The sequence below is a fragment of the Desmodus rotundus genome, chromosome 10 (assembly GCF_022682495.2).
Source record: "Desmodus rotundus isolate HL8 chromosome 10, HLdesRot8A.1, whole genome shotgun sequence".
NCBI classification, from domain to species: Eukaryota; Metazoa; Chordata; class Mammalia; order Chiroptera; family Phyllostomidae; genus Desmodus; species Desmodus rotundus.
Window position 1 is genome coordinate 45504159 of NC_071396.1, and position 27237 is coordinate 45531395.

General features: G+C 42.0%; 1 protein-coding gene across 4 annotated transcripts; it reads right to left on the minus strand.

Moving 5' to 3' along the window:
• Positions 1-11348: 11348 nt before the first annotated feature.
• On the minus strand, positions 11349-21027 carry ZCCHC10 (zinc finger CCHC-type containing 10). 4 transcript variants are annotated; one of them, XM_045183994.2, is made up of 7 exons: positions 20926-21002; positions 20528-20612; positions 19699-19805; positions 17717-18301; positions 15861-16022; positions 12868-12909; positions 11349-12220 (listed from the first exon to the last, which is right to left on the minus strand). In XM_045183994.2, the coding sequence occupies exons 4-7, from the start codon at positions 17872-17874 to the stop codon at positions 11938-11940; spliced, it is 645 nt and encodes a 214-aa protein (XP_045039929.2). In that variant the 5' UTR covers positions 17875-18301; positions 19699-19805; positions 20528-20612; positions 20926-21002; the 3' UTR covers positions 11349-11937. The 4 variants fall into 4 exon arrangements, with proteins under 4 accessions (XP_045039929.2, XP_045039930.2, XP_045039928.2 ...); XM_045183995.2 differs by lacking the exon at positions 19699-19805; XM_045183993.2 differs by having other exon boundaries at positions 19699-20612.
• Between the last annotated feature and the right edge of the window lie 6210 nt (positions 21028-27237).

The following is a 27237-nucleotide window of genomic DNA, read 5'->3' on the forward strand; positions in this document are numbered from 1 at the left end:
CTGGCTGGTGTGGCTCAGTGGATTGAACATGGGCTGCAAACCAAAGGGTCGCTGGTTCGATCCCCAGTCAGGGCACAGGCCTGGGTTGCGGGCCAGGTCCCCAGTGGGGGCCACGTGAGAGGCAACCACACATTGATGTTTCTCTCCCTCTCCTTCTCTCTCCCTCCCCCTCTCTCTAAAATATAAATAAATAAATAAGAGAAAGTATTTTTAACTAAACAAAGATAAAGACAGAACATTACTATGTGTGGGATGCCTCCATAGCAGTGCATAAGGAAAATGTATAGCACTGAATGTTAAGAAAAAAACAGGGGTGGGGTGGAGGGATGGGGAGAAAAGGCATACAACTGTAATTGAATAACAATAAAAATTAAAAAAATAAATAAATAAAATTTTTATTGTTATTCTGTTAAAAAAGAAAAAAAGAAAAAACCAAATGTCTCAAATCAATAACTTCAGCTTGCACCTTAAGAAACCAGAAGAAGAATAGCGAATAAATCCCAAAATATATCAGAAGAAAGGAAATAATAAAGATCAGAGCAGAGATCAATAAGATTGAAAATGGACAAACGACAGAGAAAAGTCAGTGAATCCAATAAGTAGTTCCGTGAGTCAGACGGGATGGTAAGAAGCTCGGGAAATTCCTGGGCGAGGAGAGTGGGAAAACTGAGACAAGAACACTAAGCAAGGCCAAACAGTTTGAGCAACTTCCAGCCAGCTGGCGAATCGCAAGACCTTGTCTGCCCTAACCGAGGCCACTGGTGGGCAAATGGATCACACCTCTCCTCCCTGACCAGAGAGCAAGTAGCTTAGATCTCCCTGGCCTGGGAAATAGACAGCAGAGACCCAATTAATGTCATCTGTGCCAGCTGACCCAAGGACAGATGAAGTCAGGGGAACAAATAACAAAATCCCCATTAAAACCAGACAGACTCAAGATAAAACAGTAAAGCAGACCAAAGAATATTCCCACCCCCTCATGCGTTCACTTCGACACATCAGCATATTAAAATTGCACCTGGAAAGTGGTGAATATTCTGCTGAAACCCTCCCATAAGATTCTCACCTGGAAAAAAAAAAGATAAAAAGCCCTCAGGACAAAGACTCAGGTGGACTTGCTCTATAGCACACTTCTGCCCCTTCCCGGGCACAAACCTTTTACTTCCCCCTAAACTCTACGGGCCCTGGGAGACTTGTAGCCAGGGGGGGCAGTGGGCAGCGGCAGCTGAGTGGGGCTCACCCCCAATCCTGTCCCCAGGCCCCCCTTTTTCCCTGACTTCCTGGTGAGCTAACAGCAGCCCCGCCTTGGCTCACTCCTTTCCTATAACTTTTCTAGGGAGTCAAAGCAGAGCACCGCCTGGGCTCTCTCCTGTTGCTTCCTCTATCCTAAGTCCTGCCTTTGTTTCCCGGTCCCCAGCTTTCATAAACTGCTCTCAAGATCCCCGGACTCCTGCGTGAAATCTTTCCTGCACGAAGTCAAGAACCCACACGCTGCTGGCCAGCCCGAGGAAGACCCACTCGGCGCTGGTTCCTGTCTGGTAAGGAACGTGAGTAGATGAATAAAATTGATAAACCTCTAGACAGACTGCTCAGGATTAAAAAAAAAAATACAAATTACCAATATGAGGAAGGAGAGAGATGACATCACTACAGATTCCACAGATATTACAAAGACACCAAGGGAATAGGATGACTTTACACATTTAATAAATTAGACAAAACGTAAGATATTCTTGAAAGCCCAAGTAACAAGTTTCACTCAAGAAGAGATGACCTAAATACCCATATATTTTATAAAGAAATTGAATTTGTACTTACAAACTTTCCCACGAAGAGAACTCCATTTTTAAAAATGTGTTTTTGTGCTTTTTGTAAACATTTACATTTATAAATTAAAGGAAATAAAATTGAAACAGGGAATAATTCAAAAGGGAATAAAATTCAGTTTCTGTATGATGCGGGGTTTTCCAGAGGTTTCAGTCAGTGGTTCCTGGTTTGATGGTACTCTACACGGTCAATTGTCCTTGGTCAGGTATATTTTGCATACACCTTGCATGACTTGAATCCTTTTACAATTATTGAGGCTGATTTATGATCTGGAATATTGGTACCTTGGTAAATACGCCTTGGTAAATGTTCTGGGAGCACTTTGTAAGGAATGTGCATTCTGCTGTCGTTAGGTGGATTGTTACACAAACGTTAATTATTTCAAATCGGTTGGTAGTATTCTTCAAGTCTTCTATACCTTTCCTTATTTTCTGTGTACTTGTTCATCAGTTACTGGAATCTCTGATCACAACTGTGGGCTTCTTTATTTTTCATTTTATTCCTATCAGTTTTACTTCATATATTTTCAAGATCTGTTATTAGGTGTATAAATGTTTAGGATTATTATGTCCTCCTGATGAATTAACTGCATTATGATACAAAATGACCTTCTTGAGCCCTGGTAATATTCTTTCTTCTGAAACCTACTTTGTCAGATATGGACATAGCCTCTCTAGTTTACTTTTTATTACTGTTAGCATATCTGTTTGCGTGCTTATATTTAAAGTGCATTTCTGGTTGGCAGCATATCTTGCTCTTTTATCCAATCTGATAACCCCTACCTTTTAATTGTAGTGTTTAGACCTGGGGCCCCCAATCCCCAGACCACAGACCTGTAGCAGTCTGTGACCTATTAGGAACCAGGCTGCATAGCAGCAGGTGAGCAGTGGGGGAGCCCATGTAACTTCATTTGTATTTACAGCCACTGCCCATCACTCGTGTTACCACCTGAGCTCCGCCCCCTGTCAGTTCAGCAGCGGCATTAGATTCTCATAGGAGCACGGCCCCTACTGTGAGCTGGGCATGCCAGGGTTCTCGGCTGCACGCTCCTTATGAGAATCTAATGCTGCTGGTGCTAGTGCTGGGGAGCGGCTGCAAATACAGGTTGTCATTAGCAGAGAGGTGTGACTGCACAGGGGCCATCATAAATCAATTGCTTGCAGACTCATATCAAAACCCTCTCAGAGAGAACCAACGGTATGGGAAAACATATTTGCCAATGATACCTCAGACAAGGGCCTGATCTCCAAAATATATAAAGAACTCACACGACTCCACTCCAGGAAGACAACCCAATTAAAAAATGGGCAAAGGACTTGAACAGACACTCCTCCAAGGAAGACATACAGAGGGCCCAGAGACATATGAAAAGATGCTCAGCATCACTAGCCATCAGAGAGATGCAAATTAAAACCACAATGAGGTACCATCTCACACCGGTTAGAGTGGCCAACATAAACAAATCAACAAACAAATGTTGGAGAGAATGTGGAGAAAAGGGAACCCTAGTACATTGTTGTGGAAAACAGTATGGAATTTCCTCAGAAAACTAAAAATGGAACTGCCCTTTGACCCAGCAATTCTGCTGCAGGGATTATACCCTAACAACCCTGAAACACGAATCCAAAAGAACCTATGCACCCCAATGTTCATAGCAGCACAATTTACAATAGCCAAGTACTGGAAGCAACCTAAGTGCCCATCAGCAAATGAGTGGATCAAAAAATTATGGTACATTTACACAATGGAATTCTACCCAGCAGAGAGAAAGAAGGAGCTTATACCCTTTGCAACAGCATGGATGGAACTGGAGAGCATTATGCTAAGTGAAATAAGCCAGGCGGTGAGGGACAGTTACCATATGATCTCACCTTTAACTGGAACATAATCAACAAAAGAAAAAAGCAAACAAAATATAACCAGAGACATTGACGTTAAGAACAATCTAACAATAGCCACAGGGGAGTGGGGAGGGGATAGTGGGGAGAGGGGTCTACAGGAGCTACTATAAAGGACACAAGGACAAAATCAAGGGGGAGGGTAAAGGTGGGGGAAGGAGGTGAGACTGGCTGGGGTGGGGTGGAGGGATGGGGAGAAAATGCAGACAATTGTAACTGAATAAAAATAAATAAATTAATTAAAAAGAAAAATAAATATTAAAACTAAAAAAACCCAAGAAGTTCAATATCTTTAATTAATAAAGAAATAAAAATTTTTAAAAAACCCTCTCAGTGAGTGGCAAGTGACAATTAAACTGCATCTGGTGACAGGCTATAAAGCCATCTCGCCCACATCCCCTAGTCTGTGGAAAAATTGTCTTCCACAAAACTGGTGCCAAAAAGGTTGGGGACCGCTGGTTTAGGCCATTTATATAACTAATGAAATTATTAACCTAATCAGGTTTAAATCTATCACCTTGACATTCATTATCTATTTGTCTTAATTGATTTTTGTTGTCTTTTCCCTCTTTTACTTTCCTTTTTTTGATTCTATTTATCTCTTCTGTTGGGTAATTAGCTGTAACTCTTTGTTTTGTTACTTTGTCGAGTTGCTTTAGGGTTCGTGGTATGTTGAGTCATTCCCCCTGGGGCTCTTCCCAAGAGAATGAGCGTATATATCCACACAGAGACTCAGACAAGAATGCTTGTAGCGGCTTTATTTGTAATAGCCCAAACTGGGGACAATCTAAATGCCCATCAATACATGAGTGGATAAACAAATTTGACACGTTCACGCGCTGGAACACCAGCCGGCCATGAAGCGGAAGGAACTGCGTGCACACACAGACAGGAACAAGAATGACTCTCCGAGTAATCGATGCTGAGAGCAAGAAGGTGGGCCAAAAAGAATGCACACTGTGGTCGTGATTCTTTTTATATAAAATTCAAAAATGCAAACTCTGCCACAGCGTGGGGAGCTGTATTTACAGCTGGGGGTTGGTGGGGACTAAGACAAGCAGGGAGGGGGGGGGGGGGGGGGTTACAGTGGGGCAAGAGGCAGCTTGGGGGGCGGTGGTTTGATTACCTTGCTCGTGGTGACTTTGTGAGTGTACACGTAGAGCAACACTTACCAAATATACACTTTGAACACATGCAGATTACTGTGTGAGAACTGGACCTCAATGAAGTTTTAAAAAGAAAATAGAAAAGTAGGGGGAAAAATGTGATCTGTGATCTATAATCTTACCACCTAAATATGAGGACTGTTAGCATTTGGTCATTATCGAACACAGATACTCAAGTGGCATCTGAAATTTTTCAAAACCTGTAGTATTCCCCTATGTTAATAAAAATAATTTGACCTTTCTGCCATTGTTAGGGTCAGTTTGTGCTTGTCAAGGTAGCAGTTGTTATTATGGTTTTAATTGTACCAAAATGGGTATTCTTATTTCACTATTCACCCAGTCATCCAAACAGCAGATCTTGAAACCTTCCCAGGTACACTTCTCTCTCACTGGCGTAACCAGCTGGACCACTAAGTTCTCTCATGTCTACCTCCTGATATCTCTTACACCTGCCGCCTCCTTTCCAGTCTCATTGTCGATGTGATAGGTTAGCATGCATGCGTTGGGTTTGCATGAATTATAAACGGGAGTCCTAAAGTCACACGGCATGGACTCTCCTGTGGTCAGGGGTGTGCTCCCACTGCGCCCCGGGCTCTGATGACCAGGACTGGCCCTCATTTCTCTCTGGACAGTTGCAACAATGTCTTTGTTCTTCTATCTGAATGCTAAGGAGACTAAACCAAACTAAATCTAGTGACGTGTGGAAAGACCATTTTCCTCGAGCATTTAAATGTCAATTACAAGCTGTTCAATGAGTTAAATAGCTATGTACTTTTTATACCTGAGTATGAATCACACATATATTTACAAACACTATTAACATCATAGGTTTTATTAATTTTTTTCATTATTTTTATACTAACATTTGTGTCTTCCTACTCTTACTGCTATTTTCTCTTTTTTGGTGTTTTTTTCTGAAGGATCTAGTATGCTTATTTTGATTTCTTCCTGAATTACATTAATATTGGCAGACCCAAAAGAAAAGTTAAGACATTATACCATCTCAGACACACTGAGATCGTAGAGTTTGAGTCACAAGCAATTTTATTCTTAATGGAGTCATGGGCTTGGCTGCTCCAGTCACTTCACTGGTCTATCGGCTTCCAGTCCTAACACTCTTAAAAAGATTTTGAATGTTTCTGGGATGTGAGGCTCTCCTGTCATCTTCCAGGTAGACTTAGCCTGATATATAATCCCCGTGGTAATATAGCGACCTTCTTGCCCAGGCCTTGGGAAGCCTCACCTGCTACCACTTTCCCGCACAAACAGGCTTCCAGCCATGCTCATCAACTCCTTCTCAGCCAAATCCACCTCCCTTGAAAGGCAGCCTCTTGAAAACTCTTCAAGTGATTGTTTAAGAAGCTCTCTGGTGACTTGTTTGCAGCACTTAAGGCATATCTATAATTGTTTATTAATAGCCCGTGAATTCTCCGAGGAAAAACAGGTACTTAGTAACAGCTGTTGAATTTTGCATGAATGTTTCCTCTTTTGTTCGCATACTGGTTCCCTTAAAGATAGTTAACTTGCTGGCAACGATTTTCTTTGCACAAATAGCTAGTTGCGTTGGCATACGTATTTGGTGACCCTAGACTTTTATGGACTTGCCTCATATGGAAATCATCTTCTCAGAGTCCTCTCAGAACTTCTTAAGGAAGGGAATTCTTTTATCAAGTGTACAGCACAATGTCCACATTAAAAAAAAGTTGCCCTGTCCAGGGTGGCTTCGTTGGTCGGAGCATCGTTCTGTAAATGGAAAGGCAGCAGGTTTGATGCCCAGGCAGGGCGCATACCCAGGTTGAGGGCTTGGTCCTGGTTGTGGCGGACCGGGGTGCATATGAGAGGCAATGGATCAATGTTTCTCTCCCACTTGCTCTCCCTCCCTTCCCCTCTTCCTAACAATCAATAAACATGTCCTCGGGTGAGGATAAAACAAACAAAATAAATAAATAAGTAGTTACCCAGCCGTTCCATGGTTTTTCATGCTTGATTTTGCCCAGAATTTTTGGGAGAGGAAGATCTAGTGCTAGGGATTCATCAGTGTGGTCTAATAACATGTATTTTCTGTATCCCTAGAGGCTCTTAGCAAATGGCAACTTGTATTGTGTCTTATTTGATTTTAAATGAACGTAATGCTCATTAATCACAGCAAGTTGAACACAGGTGTTCACTCACAAAATGTCACAGTAAAGGGATAAAAATAACAAAAACAAACCCACGAAGACAGCATGAACAGGAGTAAGGTACACAGGGACACAGCTTCTTTTTCTTCTTCTTTTTTTATTTTAGATTTTATTTATTTAGTTCTAGAGAGAGGGGAAGGAAGATAGAAAGAGAGAGAGAGAAACATTGATTGGTTGCCTCTTGCACGCACCCCAACCGGGGACAGCCTGCAACCCAGGCATGTGCTGTGACTGGGAATCGAACTGGCAACCTTTCACTTTGCAGGTCGACGCTCAACTAACTGAGCCACACCATTCAGGGTGGGACACAGCTGCTTACATAAACTTTCCATCAGCCTTTCTGTCTTCAAGCCCTCGCTGCACCTTGGCTGGCAAGTGGATGGTGCCGTGAAGTTTGGAGCCTCTTCAGAGATCTGTGGCGTAAACTGGCTTGCTTTCCGTTGACTTTCCCGCACCGCCAGCCTACAGTTCGGCTTTATTTGGCTGTTGAAGTTGGCATCCACTACTCCATCAACTTCCCAGCTTCTGAAAGAGCTGTCGCTTCTCATCTGCTCCATCTCCTCTTTCTCTCTTTGCCTTGGGGGTTATGCCTTTTGTTTCTTCTCTGCCAATTTAGTTAGATTTCAGGAGGAATGGTAATAAACACGAGTTCCATTTGGCAAGTTTAACTGAAAGTCCTCTTTCCCTTTTCCTTTATGTCTTATTGTCTGGTCTCCCCAACGAGAGTGTGAGTTAACTTCAAGAACACCGCTGTCATCGTGTTATTTACACATGGGTATGGCACTTTTCAAACGGGAGTTCTGTTGTCTGCGGTTGTTACCGACTGCCTTGGCTGGCGTGCACAGGAACCCGTGGGGGACAGGAAAGACTTTCAGGAACACCGGCAGTTTCCAGGACCTCTCCTTACATTCCACTGAGAATGCCGCAGCCCAGGTATCACACTGGCTGTCCTGCTCTCTTCCTCCTTCATAACACCTTTCTCAATCTTTACTGTGTACACGCACACACACAATCTTTCCATGGCACAATTTTCCCCTGCGTAAAAATCTGCAGGGCAGCACACGGAAATAAAATTGAGATATTGCTTTGGGTCTACTTTTTTCAATTAAGCCACCATAATCCAAGGTCTGCCCCCACCTTCTCTCTCTGTCTCTCCCTCTCCCCATCCCTCATCTATATTTCTTATTACTGTCGAGAACACAGCCTGGAGCCCTGACCAATGTGGCTCAGTTGGTGGGCGTCATCCCATAAAGCCAACTGCCACTGGTTCGATTCCTGTCAGGGGACATGCAGTCACCAGTCGGGGTGCGTGCAAGAGGCAACTGATTGATGTTTCTCTCCCTCTCTTTCTTCCTCCCTTCCCCTCTCTCTAAAAAGAACTTAATTAATGTTAAAAGAAAGAACACACCCTGGTATCCGAAAGTGAGTATTTGTCCTATGACTGAATTTACGCATATTGTTGAGTGGGGGGAGGGAGGCAATAACAACAATTTTTAATTGAAGACTTTCACAATTCCATCTTTTGTCCAAGAAAGCATTGCTCCTGAGGGACAGTCCAGTGCCGGGAAAGCAAAGAAAGCAAAGAAATGTTGAAGGTGGTGGCACCTTATTTCTTCCAGCTAATGGCAAAACTCCACACCTCTTCTAACTACCTGAGAACACTGTCATTTGGCATCCGTAAAAAATGAGAAAACCCTTGGATTCTAAACACTATTCTGCACTTTAAAATCAGGGCAGGTCCCTTGGACAAATGGTTGGTTCCACAGATGGGGCAGGGAGACAAGGTGAATCTGGAATATCTTGTCCCAGAAAGTAAAAATCCTAAAAAACAAAAAAGAGGATTTCTTGAAAGAACAAAGGGCCAATCTGGAGGAGCTCCCCTGACAGCTAATGGTGGAACAATTTGAGCAACAAAAGAAATAATGGCGTTATTGGATGTTAAGCCACATAACAAAATAAAACATCCATGAGTCCATACTATACATAATTGATTAAATAAATGGGGGAGATGAGACAGCTCCTCTGTGTAAAATTCCAATTAGTGTAGAAGGCAATAGAAAATCACCACTGACAAAACATCACAGTAATACCTGTCACACTCATGGACACAGAGGACACTTCGATGGCTTTCTGAGGGGGGGGTTGGGCTGGATGGAGGAAGTGAAGGGGTTAAGAAGCACGAACTGGTGGCCACAGTCACAGGGATGTACAGTGCGGCACAGGCAATATAGTCAATAACACTGTACTAACCATGGGTGGCGCCGGGGGGCACTAGACTTATCGAGGGGACCACTTTGTAGGCTACGCCAATGTCTAACCACTGGGTTGTGCACCTGAAACTAATGCATTGTTGAGTATCAACTGTGATAGAAAACTAAAAAATTATTTAAAAAATTGACAACACCCTCGTCCCCCAGATAACTGCCAGAGACAATGCCCACTGAAACTGGCAGGCATGAGGAGCAACAGTTCGCACAGTCTCCAAGTACTGCCCCCAAGAGATTAAGTAAAGGGGAAAGACGGGAACTGTACAATGGGCAAACCACCTCAACCAAGAGATCAATGTCAGTATCACCAAGAGTATCGATATTAATTGACATACTGGTATTAGGAATCCTGTGATCCAATGGACTGGGGACACTTCATTTCATAATTTCAGTTCGATCACGAGAAAACAACAGACAAACCGAAACCGAGGAACATTAGACAAAATAACTCATGAATACTGTTCGGAAGTGATGCGGGCCTGAAAGGCAGATGGAGGAGCTGTTACCGACAGTGGCAGACTTAGAAGTAAGTAAATGCATTTCCTGAGTAATGTTCTGGGATGGATAAAGGACATTAGTGGGAAAACTGGTGAAATATGAATAAGGTTTTCTTAAAATTGTTTTACCACATTAATTTCTTGGTTCTGATCATTTTACCAGTTACATAAGAAGCAAATATTAGGGGAAGCTAGTTGAGGTATATATGAAAATTATAATATTTTTACAACTTTTCTGTAAACCTACAAGCAATGCAAAATAAAAAGTGAAAAGAATAAATAAAACCACGAACATGAAGTACATCTTCTGTGTACTTTCTCCCACATCCTGTGTTAACTTGCGGCCTAATGCAGTGTTTTGATTCCAGGACAAAATTTCGATCTTGTACAGTCATACCGACAAATGTTCGGGGATGGAAGCCTATGATCTCGTGACTCCTTTTGAAATGGTTGCGGTAGAAAAATAATACATTTCCTAAAGACTGGCATCGAGTAAAACAGCAAATAGGTAACAGAAGTGTAAGCCTGTGAGCACAAACTCTGAGTTTTATTTCATTGCAAGTGATGTAACCTATGTACACAATTTTTTCTTCCAAGTTCTTTGACATCTGAAATTGCCCTTAAAGAGACTACACTGTAAAATGTGATTAATTACTAATTAATTGAATTTCCCTGTCAATTAATACATCCTGTACGGAGCCTTTGCAGGGTGTTTGGAGAGCTCACTGACAAGCACTGAGAACAGACAGCTCTGTAACTTACAGGTAGTCACAGGCTCCTTAAACTTACAACGTAGATTTCAACATTGAAATAGAAGTCCATTTTCTTCCAAAGCAATTTTCTCCCACTTTCTCATAAAAGTGTAAAAAAGACATTTATAGTTTTAAAAACCAATATTGAACACAAATCAAGATTTTTCTACAAATATCTTTCCAAAAAGTTTCAAAGACATCACAGAAAAATGTGTGATGTTAAAGAATCTCACCATAGCAGAGTAATTTACTTTTAAGAAATATACTGTAGTTTTTAAACTTTCATGGTATATTTCAAGTGTGTACGTGCTACGTTACCCCAGATGAATGAACCCATGTCTTTCATATTTGTGCAAGAAACTGCTGTGCACGGCCGGTTACCACATAAACTGTCCTACTGCAATTGCAAAAATGCTAAAAGGCTATCTTTACGAAAGCTCAAAAAATGTAATCAAAGGCCACCAACATCACCCTAATTTTCTGTAAAAATTACCTTTCTCCCTACTTTCTTTGCCCCTTTCAATGGTACCTTTACAGCATATTCACACACGAAAAGTGTGTGATATTTATATCACTTTTACTTGCTAGCCTTTTTAATGACTGTTTTCTTTTCTGATACATTGAATGTATCAGAAGGCACCAAGATTAGACCCTAAGTTGTTTCAAAGCATTTCTTCCTTTTTCAGTTCCCCTGGAATGATGTTCCTCAGGGAAGTGTGACTCTAAGGACCAGATGAAAACGAATGACACAACACGGTAACTTGAAGCTTTTACCATCAGAAAGGTAGAAATATATTAATAGATTCCTCGAACTTTTCATTTAGGACAAGTCAAAATAACCTTCTGAACATAAACATGAAAATAGAGCACATTTATTAACAGTAGGAAAACTCCTAAGCTTATAGTAACAATGTATTAAACATGACGTAACATACAGACAAAAGCATGAGAAATTCACTGCCAGATAATCGGATGCATTATCCTAAAAATATGTTTCATGTATAACACTAACATAACAAAGTACAGCATTTATTTCACAGGGAGAAAAGATAAGCTTTATCACAAAAACAGATTTACTGGATTTCAGCTTTTGATTAAATGTTAGAGATATATTTTAAAGATAAAAAAGAAAAACAAGATTCATCCTTAAAATAAAAAAGTATATATATATATATATATGTATAATCCAGTATTAATACTTTTATGCTCTTACAATGTAAAACATTTAGAAACTTTTGAGCTCTCAAAATTTTGGCCAGTCAACCTATTTGGCTTTGACATATTCTAAATTCCCTTCTGAGAATCAGAGGAAAGTTTTCGGTCCATCAGTCCAACATGGGAGCAGCGATTCTATTTCTTTTTCTTCTTCTTCGACGGTTCCTCCTCGGAGCTGCTCTCGGTGCTAGTGCTGCTGCTGCTGCTGCTGGAAGAGCTGGACTCTGAGTCTGAATCGGACGATGAGGATGAGCTCGTGGAGGAGGCTGAAGACGACGAACCGGAGGAGCTTCCATCGGTGTCACTGTCCTCGGAGGACGAGGAGGAGGAGGAGGTAGACGTTTCTTCACTCTCTGATGAGGAGTCACTGGCTGAACTGTCACTGCTGCTGCTACTGGAACTGGTTACACTCTTAGACCTGTTAGAAAGTCAACAGTTACGTGCACGGGAAGCTGGCGTTCCACAGAATGTTCACGTCCTGTGAACACTGTACACGTGCATGGTGATGCCCTGCTGGCACGCTGTTCCTAGGCTGGACGCTTTGGGGACTGCCTGCCTGCCTGTTGTGACCATAGACGCTTCCCCCCCCTTAGCAAGGTCTTTTGCTTCGGCAATTCAACTCTCCCGGATGGAGTCCAAGTTAAGTGTACCGAAGACGCTCCACAGCAATAATATTGGAATAAAGTTGCACTGTAACAACTGGGTTTATTTAAACCTCATGAAGAGTGGTAACTGTTTCAGAATCTTAACTACTTTACACAGATACAGCTGGTCAACAATTTCTTATCAGTCTAATAACATTTCCTATTCTAAACTAGGAGGAATTATTTACTATTTCCAGGTAGAAGGACTCTGGAAAGCAGGAGAAAAAGGAGACATCTACATTCTAAAGGCAATAAATTCCAGTAAGTAAAGAGAAGAACATAGAAAACAGGATGATGTTTAATCACAAATCACAAGAAACTTCAGATCCAAATCTTGTAACTACTGTTTTAAAATCACTCTTCCCACCCCTCCACCTAGTATTACGTGTCGACTACATGATACTCTTGGAACCACACATACCTTTTCTTCTTGGTCTTTCTTTCTACATTAGCTTCTTCCAGGCTGTTAAACATGAGGGGGAGAGACACTCCTATTAGTACAGTGACTGTGCACAGCCCAGACCAAACCTGTTACCCCCAAACTATTTCACATTGGAGACACACTGTGTCTGTTACGACGCTTTGTCTATGGAGCTGGAGTCCAGTGTTTCTTGTCTCAGCCAAACGGAAAGTCGCCTGCTTAGCGCAGGCCGTAGGTGGCACAAAGAGTCACCAAGCGCTGATGCAAGACATGCTGTCTCCCCAATGCATCTCAGAAGCCAGGAGAGTTAGTGGTGAAGATGACTGAACGTACCAACTGGATTCTTTCCTAGTTTTGAACTTGGGTTGACACGGCTAGATCAACTACATCCTGAGTAACAAGACGAAGTAGATAACAGCACAACAGGTATAATTTGTAACTGGAGTTTCCAGAGTCGTATTATAAATGACTGTTTCATATAAAAAGAAAAGCAACCTTTAACTTAACATAACCGTTTCTTTTTCTGCACGTCCCCCAAATGTTCAGTCATTTACTATGACAGTCAATACTTCAAGACTGTGTTCCCGCACATTATTTACAAAGAATAAAGTCTGGTGACTTTTGAATGAAATGTACAAAGGGCTTGCTGTTATGCTCCGGCCAAACAGCATGCACACCAAATCAGGTTTTCAAATTATAGAATTACTTCTATTATTACAGCACTATCGTGTAAATTTCACATTCCTATATTCTGGACTTCTCTATATTTCCTAGGTAATGCCTCTATCCTTATTTCTTGAGTCTTCAAATATAAATATACATGTATGTAAAGTTGTTTTACACAATGGAATTACTGAACTGTCATTTTAGAGTTAAAATGAGTGGGAGAAGTACATTGAATAAATCACACCACAAGAATCCATGAACACAGAAATTCATACACGTCCACAGTTTTATCATTAAACCAAAAATCAGTAATCTTTATGTAACAGAGCCGCATCTAAAATTCATGTAAGTTTGTGTGTTTTTAAGATCAAGATACTTGTGTAATATAGAAAAACACAAGTAAAAGTAAATGTTGGGATGAAGTTATCAATAACTCTTCTATTTTATTTTTTCGGGAAGAAGTCTTCAAACTTTTTTGCTTATATTCCTAATAAAAGAATTTTGAAAAACTATGTTTTCCCCTCATAGTATTTTAATTCTAAGTATCAATATTTGTAGAGGGTTAAATCATTGGCGTATTATATATTGCTATTTTAAGGAAATTGTTATACGACATTCATAATTGTATACAATGAAAAATAAATATCACAAAAATTTGATACCTACCGTAACTTACTTAAAAAACATGAGAACAAACTTATCTTTAACAGTTGGTACTTTCACACTGTCCTTTTTCTCCTTTTGAACTTCTTTTATACTGCTTTCCCCATAGAATGTATCCTAAATATTTTTATGCCTGAAAATTTTACTGACCACTTATGAAACTTCTTTGTAATAAAAATATAGGTATAACTTGAAATTATATCTTTTAATTACCTGTGATCATAAGGCTTTGAAAGTGTTTAAAAATTCTGCACTGAGTTACCATTATTATTACCATAAAATGGATTAAAATAATGTAAAAATGTAAATTTTAATAACACATAAAATAATGTATTGAAATTACGTCGCTTGATGACACGGATACATTTATTTCCGGTTTGTGTATCCACGAAGCTTCCTGCTAGACTACGACAAGGTTTAGCATCTATTCAATTCCTATACTTAGTTTTTACAGATTTAATCCTGATAAACCTCGTTAACCTAAACAGGTAGATGGAAATAGAAAGAGTTTTGTTGTAGCAATGCCAGCCGATTCTCTGACCTCTTCCCACGTTGTTGTATTCTACAAGTAACATAATGATATGTCATTAAAATATACTTATATAAATTGACAGCTCAAGCAGGTTCTATTTCAATTTTGCTGGTGAAAAAAATTTAAAAAATAATTTACTCCCGATAATCAGGACCATTTGTTTTCTCGGTACAAGTACCAGTGGTATTTTGAAAAATCTCTAGGTTTTTTACCTGAGGACAATACGCCAAGGTAAGAGTAGAGATAGGTGAGAGGTAGGCCTTTCTTTTGTGAAATTCCAGGTGTTGGGAACGTGGGAAAAGAGAACCAGGAGGGAAGTTCTCATACGGATTTATTTTTGGAAGAAGTATATACGAATCTTGACAATCTAGAAACTGATTACTGATTTATTCCTACACAACCCTTGCAGAGCCTCATGCCCACAAACTGGAAGGCCGCTGCCTTGAAAGCCCAGGTGCTTACCACACCGTTAGAGAGCTCAGGGCCGCTTCTAATCTGCAGCCCTAAGCCGACCTGACCCCTTCCTATCTCGGTTTCTCCAGAACAGGTACACTCACTCACTTCATAGGGGTTGTAAAGGCTCTATTCAAGGGACATCAAAGGGTAAATAGCAATTTTCCACTTTCTTTCGTACCCAGTTCTCCTTTTAGAAAGGAACTACTATTACCGGTTGTTTGTGTTTTCCAAAAAAGCCCCATTATTCCTTCTCTCTTTAACATAAATGACAGCATATTATATACACTGTTCTCTACTTGGCCTACACATTTAATGTAAGTATCTTGGATGCTTATCTTGGCTATATTTTCCTTTCAGCTCACAAAATCTACCACACAGCCCTCTGTTGTCCTGCCATCGGTAGTTGAGACGATCAAGCAAAACAATGAAGAGCCTCCATTCTGAAGAGACCGGTTGGCCGAACACTTCACTTCTCTGCTTCCTAGCTGTGTGACACTGAACAAGTTACTGACGCTCTCCATGCCTCGGTTTCCTCGTATGTAAAACGGGGACTAATAATAGTACTTACCTTTATGTGACAGATCTAACGCTTAAGTATGCTACTACGTTTTAGGCCCTTGATAAATTCTATGAATATAAATTAAAATAGTCCTTTGGATACCACGTAAAAGCTTACCTTTGTTGTAATAATAATCTGTTTTCCTTTTCTTTTAAAGCTTTCTTTAGTTCTGCTGTTCTTGAAGGCCTGTGTAGGTATTTTCTTTTTCCTGTGCATTCGTAAGTCCAATGTCCAAATTCCAAGCATTTCTGACACCTCACATGTTGCTTATTCGCTTCACTACAGGACAAAAATCAGAATATAGGCCTTAAAAATTTGACCTGGCATATTCTGCCCTGAAACTCATCAACACCAGAAAGTGTAAAATGATATTTATTTTTAAATAGAAACAAACATTACTTCACACTTTAAGTGGTTTATGTTAGATTTAATCACAAGACGGTGGCACAGGACCGTGAGGTTCAGAAGGAAGTGAGCTCAGATCTTTACTCCTCAGTTCCACCGCAGCAACAGCAGGTGAGGTCACTCAGACAACCCTGAGGCTGAGAACCAGAAAAGACAGTCAAAACAGTTAAAACCATCTGCCTGAGGCATCGGAGAGCTAAGGAGAAGGTAAAGAATAACCAAGCTAGGTGTGGAAGATGACAGAGGCCCAGGAGATCAGCCCCATAGTCTGCACCCAGCAGGGCCCTCTGAAGGGCTATCCCCTCGGAGAACGGATCAACCACATACAGAGCGCAGCCTGGTTTCCAGACATCTGGAGACTAAGGAGAATCTCAGTTCCCGCAACTGGGTGAAGATGCAGCAAACAAAAATAAATAAATACACAAAATAAATAGATGAAAGAATTGGAAAGGAAGAAATAAAATTGTCATTCCTCCCTGGTGACATATTATGGACACAGCAAATTCAAAAGAATCTACAGATAAAATTTATGAAATAATTTGAATTCATACGTGAATTTAGCAAGGCTTTGGACTGGGGTTGGCAAACTGTAAAGTGTCAGGTAGTAAATATATTTTAGGCTTTTCAGACCAAGAGGCAAGAGTGAGGATATTATTGTAGAGAAAAAAAATTCCAGAAATATTTTATTAATAAAAATATTTCAGGTAAAAGAGGTTTACTGACAAGAAGAATGGAATTCCTTCCTGAAGGATCACATTTCATCAGTTGAAGGTCAAAGTCAGCGGTCCCTATTATCAAACTGATCACATGCACCAACGTACGTATGTAGATAGCATTCTTAGCTCGTAAGCATACAGGAACGTGCAGGATTCAGTTTGCCAAATGCTGTGATAGATATAAGGTCAATATGCAAAAATGAATTGTTTCTATATAATAAAAGGAGATAAAATGAAATTTTAAAAGGTGACATTTATAATTGCCTGAGATATACCAACTACCTAGAAATAAATTGAAGAAAATATGTGCAAGTCTTTTATGCAGAAAACAAACAAACATTACTTATTTGGATAAATAGCCAATAGAGAGATAACCTAGTTCATAGACTAGAAGACTCAATATTGCAAAGATATCCTTTCTCCCTAAACGGGCCTATAGATTCAAAGTAATGCCAATAAAATCTCAACAGGTGTGTTTGTTGGTTGGAAAATGCCTGTAAGAGAAATAACTGAAAGTCTGCCAAAATGAGCTGAGACTAGTGAATAATGTCAAGAACACCAGAAACTGTTTCATTTTGTGTCTTAGTTATAGTTAAAGCACAAAGAATCAAAAAAGGGATAGGTTTACTTCTTGGCGTGCCAGGCAAATAGGCCACCAATAATACCACGGTAATGGGCTGCAGGAACAAGCAGGACTATTTTATTTTGCTTCAGACTGAGCCCAGATACAATTATACACAGAATGAAAAGAGTACAACTGAAGTCCAAGATATCTGAGGAGGAAGTAGCACAGCCCTTATGCATTCCGAATGTGTTTAAGTCACACGCCCGGGTGATTGCTCCTTGACATACCAGAGATTTTCCAGGTGAGGCTGCTGGCCGGCTGCTGGTAATCTGAGAACTCGAGCACACAGGCGTGGTGTCGAAAGACCGGAAGCAGGAAATGCTGTTTTGATTTTAGAAGTGGGGAAAAGGGGAGATTCCACAAACCAGACCAGTGAACTTAACATCCATCCCAGCCAAAATTCTGGCTGGGTTTATTAAATTGATTCGGAGAGAAAAGCCATGGCCACTAGGTATCAAATTTTTACAGACTAATGCCGTATCGCCTTTTGGGTAATTGTATTTCAGTGAGGCATCCTGGAAAGGCACAATATCCTTGTGCACGGAACAGAACAATTAAGGAGATCAGCTGAACATCACGAGCAAAGAGTACTGTTTTAACAGGCTGAAGTAAATTACATATAGGTAGGCGTCCAGGGATGGCCTGCAGGGCTTGGTCCTCAGTCTGGTCTTGTTCAATAGTGTTACAAAGGACACAGATGTGCATAGTTATCAACTCTACAGTTGACACAAAGCTGGGAGGGGTATCTAATACAACGGATGACCGAATCAGGATCCAAAGAGGTCTTGACAGGCTGGAACTGTGCGCTGAATCTAACAAGATGAAATTTAACAAGGGTAAAAGTAAAGCTGATATTCAAGTTCAGAAAAATCAGTAAAAGTACAAGACTGGGGAAGTCTGACGTGATGGCAATTCAAATGGAAAAAGCCAACTGAAATCAGTTTAGGTCAGAAGCTGGGAAGTTAGAAGGGAGCAGGGTTTAGCTTCATAAATATTATTTTCCTTTCGGCTCAGCATAAACTTTTTGATAGATTTGAAAAATGGAACAGGCTACTTCAGGAGGCGAGTCCATCCTTACCAGAGGTCTTCTGGCCCAAGTGAGATGACTACTCTGAGAAGGCAGCAGTGGAATCCAGCAAAGGGTTTAGGAGAAGAGATGACCTCACCAGTGCCGAGATTCCATAATCTACTTACGTGACTACAGTACATGTGATTATAACTTAAAAAGTGAAAATGATCTAATCCCCACTGATTTAATGTGAACGCCCTGAAAGAGCTGCCGCACAGGGCGTTCAGATCTAGGCTCTCCCGCCGCCCCTCTCACTTTTCCCTGACAGTCCGAAGACTTTAAAAGAAACAACTACTTTCTCACTTCTCTTGGCTGACTTAAAAGCAGTTTAAAACTTGTTTTTATGGAAGAAATATATGCTGTTTATAAATAAAATTAAAACAGTTTGACATATATAAAATTAAAAGCAAAGGCCTCTTTTCTGCTTTCCCCCAAAAATCATTCCCCAAATTCTCCCAGACCCCCCCATCCCAGCTCCTAAAGGCCCTCCTCTGTCTGCGGACTTGCAGTCAGTATACCAGGACAGCTTTTACCACACCACGTGTTTACTTCCCCAAACGACCAGAAGCGCTCAAGGTCAGATTTGTCCTTTACTCCTGTGTAGATGTGTACCAAATACAAGCATACTACAGAAACAGAACATCTGTGTAACTTTCTGATACTTCCGAAACAAGAAACAGCAATATTCTTTAGGTGCCGAAAGTCTTACTTTCCCTTCCTATTTAGAGCGGACATTGGTTGGTTTCGCCCACCTAGCATTCACCACTTCCTCTGACCTACCCATGTAGCTCACTCTGATTTGTAGAGATCCGACCAATTGCAGCGGGAAGAGCGTGAGCTCTAAGTCTATCAGAGCGTCACGATCCCATAGACTTGGTTCCGGGTTGGGCAAATAACCCAACGGAGACCAATGAGACGCCATCAACTGGAAGCTGAGAAGATGCAAAGGACCCTGATACTGCAACTACCCTGACACCAAAGGACTCAACCTATACAGATATGGGACCAACACCCTAAAGAGCCAAACCCGAGAGTGAGAGAGTGGACCTTAGTGATGTCATTTGGCATGCTCATTATTGTTATCACTCCATTCCTGATCCCACAACTGACTTCAAAGCCTTCTTCCACCGCCAAACATACCGCTCGCTCTGACTCTCTTAAGTCTTTAAGCCTTCTGCTCAAGGAACTCTTCTCGGCTGGCATGCCAGACAGAGTCTGGTGGAGGGGAGATGAGAATGGCCAGGGCTCTTGGAATAAAACAATATAAATATTAAAAAGAAATATAAACACGTACATGTTAGCAGAATGTCAGCAATGTATTATTGATGTGCAAATGACGGCATGAAATGCTGAGAGAGTGAAAAGGAAGTAGACATTGTTTGGGTGTGCGGGTTGGTAGAAGAAAACAGGCTTTCCACCCAAGGGGTATCTGTGATGGCTCCTGCGTTGTATGTCTATGGCCAACCTCCTGTGCCAACCCTTTCACTCACTCGAAGTTAAAAACTTACTTCATTCCTATCCCACTGTCTGGGTGCTCTTTCCCCAAATCCTCCCAAGACTGGCTCCTTTCTTGCCCTCTCAATCTGTGTTCAAACGTCACCTCTTCTTCCGGAATAACTGTCCTGTCCCACCAATAACCGGGGCTTTTCTCTCTCCACTACCTCTTAGTTCCTTCAAAGTTCTCATCGCCAACTGTATTTCTTTAAAATATTTAGCTTATCGACTCTTCCCACCACCAAAATGTAAGCTCCCCGAAAGCGGGGCTCGCCTGTTTGACCCCCTCTTTTCTTTATACACGAATTTTGGCACAGAGCGGCAGGCAATGGGTAAATTAATGTTGATACAAGAGAGTGAGTGGCCGAAAGTGATCCGACAGCTTGGGAGAAGTCGGCGTTGTAGTCAGGCTGTTCCTAGGGCAGGCGACGGGAAGGGGGCAGGAAAAGCCGGCGAGGCTCCCGGCTGCACGTACGAGGCTGAAGGTTTACGTGGCGAGAGTAGGGAGTCGGGATCAGGGCTGCAGGCTTGCTTCCCCTGGCCACGAGTGGGTTGGATGGCTGGGTGGGCAGAGGGGCACAAACCACTTAGTGACTAACTCCTCTGCGTCCCCTTCCGGGAAACCAAACTCGAGGCTCCCTTTAGACCCCCCCACCCCCCGGCCCCGCCCCAAGCACCCTATGCAGCCGTCCTCCACGAAATCGCTAGCCCCTGGACACCAAATTTATCGCCTGCTGCGCCCGACCCAGGAGCAGGCAACATCTGAGCAAAACGGCCACGCTCTGCTGGCCCCACTGAGACTCCGACACCGCTGACGCACTTCTCCCCGCCCCCCGCCGCCCGCCCCACCGCCCGAAAAGGGCTCTCACTTACGCTTGTCTCCGGGCTATGAGCCGATGCATGGGAGTCGCCATCTTAGCATGGCGGAGGCCTGGCGCGCAGGGTTTTGGGAAAACTCCTCGCCTGGGCGGGGACTCGAACCCCCCCCACCAGGACGCAGGCGTGGGCGGAGCTAGCCTTGTCTCCCCGGCTTCTGGGGCTAGCAGTGGGTGTAGTGTCTGGGGTGTGAGTCTCTTGTTTGCAGGAGAGTGAGGCCAGTGGTCTGTCCTGAATGGCATTTTGAAGGATGAGGACTGACTTGTACAGTTGGCCCTTGAACAACACGGGTTCCAACTGTGCGGGTCCACTTATGCGCCGATCCCCACCCTCCCCCATAAATACAGTTTCCATTCCTATCCATAGGCTTTGCGTACGCAGTTCAACCAACCTTGGACGGAGACCATCAATTGAAAGATTGACTTTAGCAAATCATGAACTGAAAATATGTTAACTATCTCTATTTTTACGTATTTCATAGGGACATTATAAGGACCAAATGATACTATATAAGTAAAGCTTCTTTGTCAATGGCTAAAAAGATTACATGAGTAATTATTTTAGGGTATTTTAACTATTTTGTGTCAGATTATAGAGATTTTATTACTTTAAATCCACATTCTTTGAAAAATATAACATATATCTGTCCAGAAGGTATCCAGCCATATAATATAAAAAATAGAGACATTTACTGAAGAAGATATAAGCTACAAGAAACATTGTACATAGCACAATGATGCCTCAGTCCCCTTCAAAGTAGGCACCTTGGGACCTCACACAGTTCTCCCAATCTCCATCAGCTGCTCCATCGTATTTTCCTCAATCTCATCAACAGTCTGGAAAAAAAAAAAAAAAATCTCTTTTCTTTCACAGGTGATTTTAGTTTTTGGAAAAGCCAGAAATTGCAGGATGCCAAATCTGGGCTGTAGGGGGATGGTGTCACCTGGGTGATTTGACGTTTCACCAAAACCTCTGCACAAGACATGATGCGCTAGTGGGCACGTTGTCTGATGAAGCTGTCAGTCACCAGTTGCCCATAGCTGTGGCCTTCTGAATCATCCAAATAGTTTCCATGATGAAGGTTCAAGCTTAACGCAAAATGTGACGCAGATTCATTGCTCTACTCCCTCAGGCATTTTGAATGCTCACTCAATGGTATCTACCACCCCAACTGACTAGTACAGTGAAGCTGTTATTGTTTACGCATGCCCAGTCCAGTCCACTCTCTTTGACTGCCAGGTTACATCGATGTTGTGCAAAACATTCTCGTTATAGTAACAATAGCTGGATTTTGATAGACTTTAAAATGTTTTAGGAACTGAGGATAAAGCATTGAACAAAGAAAGTTCTTGTGCACGTGGAGCTTTCATCAGAAAATAAACAGAGGCAATGGCCAATGAACATCAATATGCTAAAGAAAAATATTGTAGCCCTGGCTAGTGTGGCTCAGTGGATTGAGTACTGGCCTGTGAACCGAAAGGTTGCTGTTTCAATTCCCAGTCAGAGCACATGCTTGAGTTGCCGGTCAGGTAACCAATCGATGTATCTCTCACACATTGATGTTTCTCTCCCTCCTTCTCCCTCCCTTCCCCTCTCTCTAAAAATAAATAAATAAAATCTTTAAAAAAAAAAAGTACTATAGTAAGTGTAAGGGGGTAGAAAGTGCTTCAGCATGGGGAGATCCAGAAGAGGATGCCATGTGACCTTTGAGCACATCTTGTTCTCAAAAAAAAAAGAAAAAGAAAAAGAAAGGAATCTTAGTATCTGCTCTGCTCTTCAGCTTGCTCCGTTTATTCCTCGGCGTGCTCGGGGACACCTTTTTCCATACCAGCACGTACAGATCTAATTCGTCCTTTTTAGGATCATGTTATGTGGATTCCATGGTTATTCCACAATTCATGCAACCAGTATCCTAGTGTTGAACAATTAGATCATTTACTGCAAAGATGGAATAAACAGATTTGGAAGCATGCCCTGTGTCTCTGTAAGATGACTTCCTAGAAGCAGAATTGCTGGGTGAAAGGATATGAGCCCTTTTAATTTCAAAAGACATCATCTATCATCCTTTTAATAGGTTGTACCCAGAATTGCTTTCTCACGAGACTTGAGAATGGTCCAACTTCAACTCTTGCCTATCGAATAAACCCATACGATACGTTATTGATGAGGTTAAATACCTTTCATAGTATCATTGAAGACTATCCTTCATGAATTGTCTGTTCAAATTCTTTGCCTATGTTTCTATTGGATTTTTATCTTTTTAATGTTGACTTGTAAAACTTTGAATGGTTTACATATAAACCCTTTGGTTCATAGTTTACAAATATCGTCCTATTTGGTCTGTTGTCTTTTAACTTTGTGATCATTTACCCTGCACAGAGACATTAAATTGTTACATAGGCAGTTTGAACAGTCTTCTTCTTTATGGGTTCCTAGATTGGCTCACACTTACAATAGCCTTCTATGTCCCAAGATTATTACAACATTTTATTTTACTGTAATCCTTTAATTACAATTATGGTTATATTCTTGATCCTAATTTTGAATTTTTGAAACACCATTTACTAAATAATCTACCCCTTCTTAAGTGATTTGAAATGCCACTCTCTCACATACTATGTGTATACATTTGGTTTGGACATTGTGTTTTCTTCCAAAGATCTACCTGTGCTACATTTCCATCACTGTGTTCATTTCCATGGGAAAATGATAAGATATTTGATATAAGGTAAAGCAAGTCTCTCCTAATTAGTGCTTTTTCCCCACTCAATTTTTAAATTGCTCCTAGGCATTTACTTTCCTAGCTGAGCTTGATTCTCAAGGTTTTAAGCTTCCCACAAAACAATATTATGGTTTTTTGTTAGCTCATTTTAAAAGGAATTGCATTTAGAAAATGTGAAAAGGCAGGGCACAGAATGAGAAATAACGAATCAAGAGGAGGAAGCAAATGATGATTTTCTCGTGATGATTTGGTTGCACACCTGGAAAGCCTACAAGAATTCACTAGAAGTCCTGGCCAGTGTTGCTCAGCTGGGCATCATCCTGTGACTCAAAAGGTCACGGGTTTGATTCCAGGGCACACGCCTAGGTTTGGAGTTTGGTCCCCAGCCAGGGCACGTGCAAGAAGCAACCAATTGGCCTTTCTCTCTCACATCCCTGTTTCTCTCCTTTTTCTTTCTCCCTTCCCCTCTTCCTAGAACCAATACAATTTTTTGGAAAAGAATTAATTAAAAGCTTCGGCTTCCCCAACTTCTAGTGCATTTCACAGAAAACAAAACCTCCCGATGAAAGTGTGTGGAAACCTGAAAGAAAAAAAAAAAAGCTCCGGGAGAGTTCAACATCAGGGACACACACACATATGTAGTATAATAGCAACTTGCTTTTATAGTGACAATGTCAAGCTAATGCAGCTGTTTCCCACTAAGGCCCACGGGCTTGAGGGACCCTCCATTTTATCCAGAGGGCCCTGGCTAAAATTCAGATGCTGTTTTGTAAACCTTAATGGGCAGAAGCTGAAAAAAATGAAAAACTCTTGTGAAAAGCTGAAAGTAATTTTTATCTGGCAAGAGCGAACACTTTACTAGTCTTTAAGAAGACTAGTCCTTTATTTAGGAAAATGTCCCCCAAGTGTCTTCCAGTTCTGTAAGATGCCTCAAAGAACTCAAGGAGCGATGGATGTAAAAGGTACGTGTTGGAGGGAGAGCTGCATCTCTCTGGACTGGGCTGCTTTTGGTCAGGGGGTTGTTTTCCGCCCTGACCCTGACCCTGACCTGTTTATGAGCACCTGTGGTTAGAGAGCTGAGCACAGACCAGGGGCCACTCTATGGGCCGGCAAACTGCAGTACAAAGGGCCCCGTGCGTGGTAAAGTCACACTTGGTTTAATGCTCTGCTGTTGCCACGTTGAAATTCTTCATATCTTCTGAATGAGAGGTCCCGCATTTGAACTTTGCACTGGGCCCTATATGTTGTGGAGCTGGTCCTGCGCCACAAATAAAGGTGTTTTCAGAAGGCACTGACGCTGAGCTCAGTGAAAACTCGCTCCACCAGAATCAGAAGCGGAGAGAGAAATGACCCTCCCGTTTGTCCTGGAATTCGGAATCAGTCTCTTCTTTGAAGATTAGTAGCTACTATTACAAAAAGTTTGTTTTCACCCGGGTGCAAAATCAGACGTGGGTTCTTCCTTCACATGCCTTTGCATACAACAACAACAACAACAAAAAGTTCTCCCTCTAGAAGGGTAAAAAAAGATTTGACTAACTTGGCTAAATAAGGGAGAGGTTCCGAACAGGGAGAACACAGTTTTGTGAAGAGCGGTGGCCACGCGTGGGGACTGGCGGAAAGGCATTCGGGCCTATGGGGGTATAAGGCTCGTTCGCTGAATGAAAAAAGAATGGCTTTTCCAACAGCCTCTGGGTGTCGGGGTGAGAGCGGTGCCTGACGTTCCCTGGAATGGGGTGAGAGCTACAGCCCTCAGTTATTGCCACTTTCTAAGTGGGCTTGAAAACTAAATACTCAAACGCTGTGTCACATTCTCTTATCTTTAGATACAGCTACTTGGGCCCCGCGGAGTCATTGGGACCTGATGCAACACTTTACGATGACACAGCTTCAGAAAATGATCGTAAAGCTGTGTGATCCTGTGTCCAGGATTTGCTGGTTCCCTCTCTGGTGACTGAAATTGAGCCGCAACAAGCAGAAAAGGAAGTTGACATGCTGAGAGAAGCAGAGACGAGAGACAGAGAGAGAAAGACCTACCTACCCCCGATTGTTTTCTCCTGGCATTCTTTGGGTTATCAGAACTTCCCTTCAGTAAATCCCTTTTATGATTAAGATGGTTCAGTTTGATCCAAAGAATCCTTGCAAGTAGGATTTATTTCTATTTTACAAATGAAGAGACTGAGAATCAGACCCTGGATACTGGAGCCAAGTTTACCCGGTTCTCTAAGTCCACTGAAGCCCCTACTAGAAGTCTCCACTGAGACGCAGCCATCTTCATTAAATAACTTATTCAAGAGCCGCATCCATCACATATCTCCCTCTCCTCCCAACCAGTTTTGTTTATTTTAAGATACTATAGAACCAGTTCCCTTTTATCATTTAGGATTCAATCACAAGAAACACAAAACAAAACTTTGGCTAGATAAAGAATGGATTGGCAGTCTGTTGGGTAGCTCTGAGTCTAGAAGGAGGAGCTGCACATTCAGGCTTGAGAAGGTCTTGAACCTGAAAAGTCCAGATCTTGGTACTGAGAGCCTGCGCGTTATGTCTTTAGGCTTCAGCCAGAGGGTGGTTGGGCCCAAACCCCTGCAGTACTCCCGCCTCATTTCCACAGTCAAGTTCCCTGGTAAGAGTTTACTTGACTTCTCAACAGGGGCCCATCCCTCTGGTCACAGGGAAAGTGACAACTTTTTTAGGTGCTAATGACAGCTGTAAGGATCTTGGTATCTCACAGTTAGCAGCACATCAGAATGAGGAAGATTAGAGGAACACCTCAAGGAATGAATGGTGAGCAGAAAACAACAAAAGAGGTACATTATGTCCTGTAATGGGACCGTTCTATAAGATCCTTCCATGCAAACTTGTCACATCTAGACACAAAGGTAAAGGTAACAGAGTGTTTTTGCAAAGGTCTACAAGCGGCCAAACGTTTAGAAAGGCCACATAACAAGTGCAAAGCAAATCAGCTGAAATGGCACGATGGCGGCAGGGAGACACGGCTCGCCTGTTTGCACAACCACATCAAAATTACAACTAAAATGTAGAACAACCATCGCTCAGAACTGTTGGAAATCGAGTTGAATGGAAGTCTGACAACTGCGGAATTAAAGAAACCACATCCACCCAGACTGATAGGAGGGGCACAGAGGAGGAAAGGGCTGGTCCCTCACCAACGTGTGGTGGATAGAAATTCGGGAGGGATATCTCCGGAGCAAGGAGTCCCAGCCCCACATCAGGCCCCTCAGCCTAGGGTTCCAGTGCTCAGAAGGTAAGTCCCCACACCTTCTGGCTGCAAAAACTAGCAGGGATTGAGTTGGTGAAAGAAACTTCTGGAGTACCAAGCAGTTCCTCTTCAAGAACCCACACATGGACTCACCTACTCAGACTCACTCCCTCTGAGTCCAGCACTGGGGAAGCAGCTTGAAAGGCACCAAAGGCATACTGGGAGAACCTGAAGTGTCTGGCATCAAGGCAGGTAGAGGCCATTGTCCCTTTGCTAAACACTCCACCCACAGAGCCAGTAAGCTGGTGCCATATCTGAGGCTCCATTAACCTGGCTAACACTGATCCACCTTGGAGATCCCCAGAGA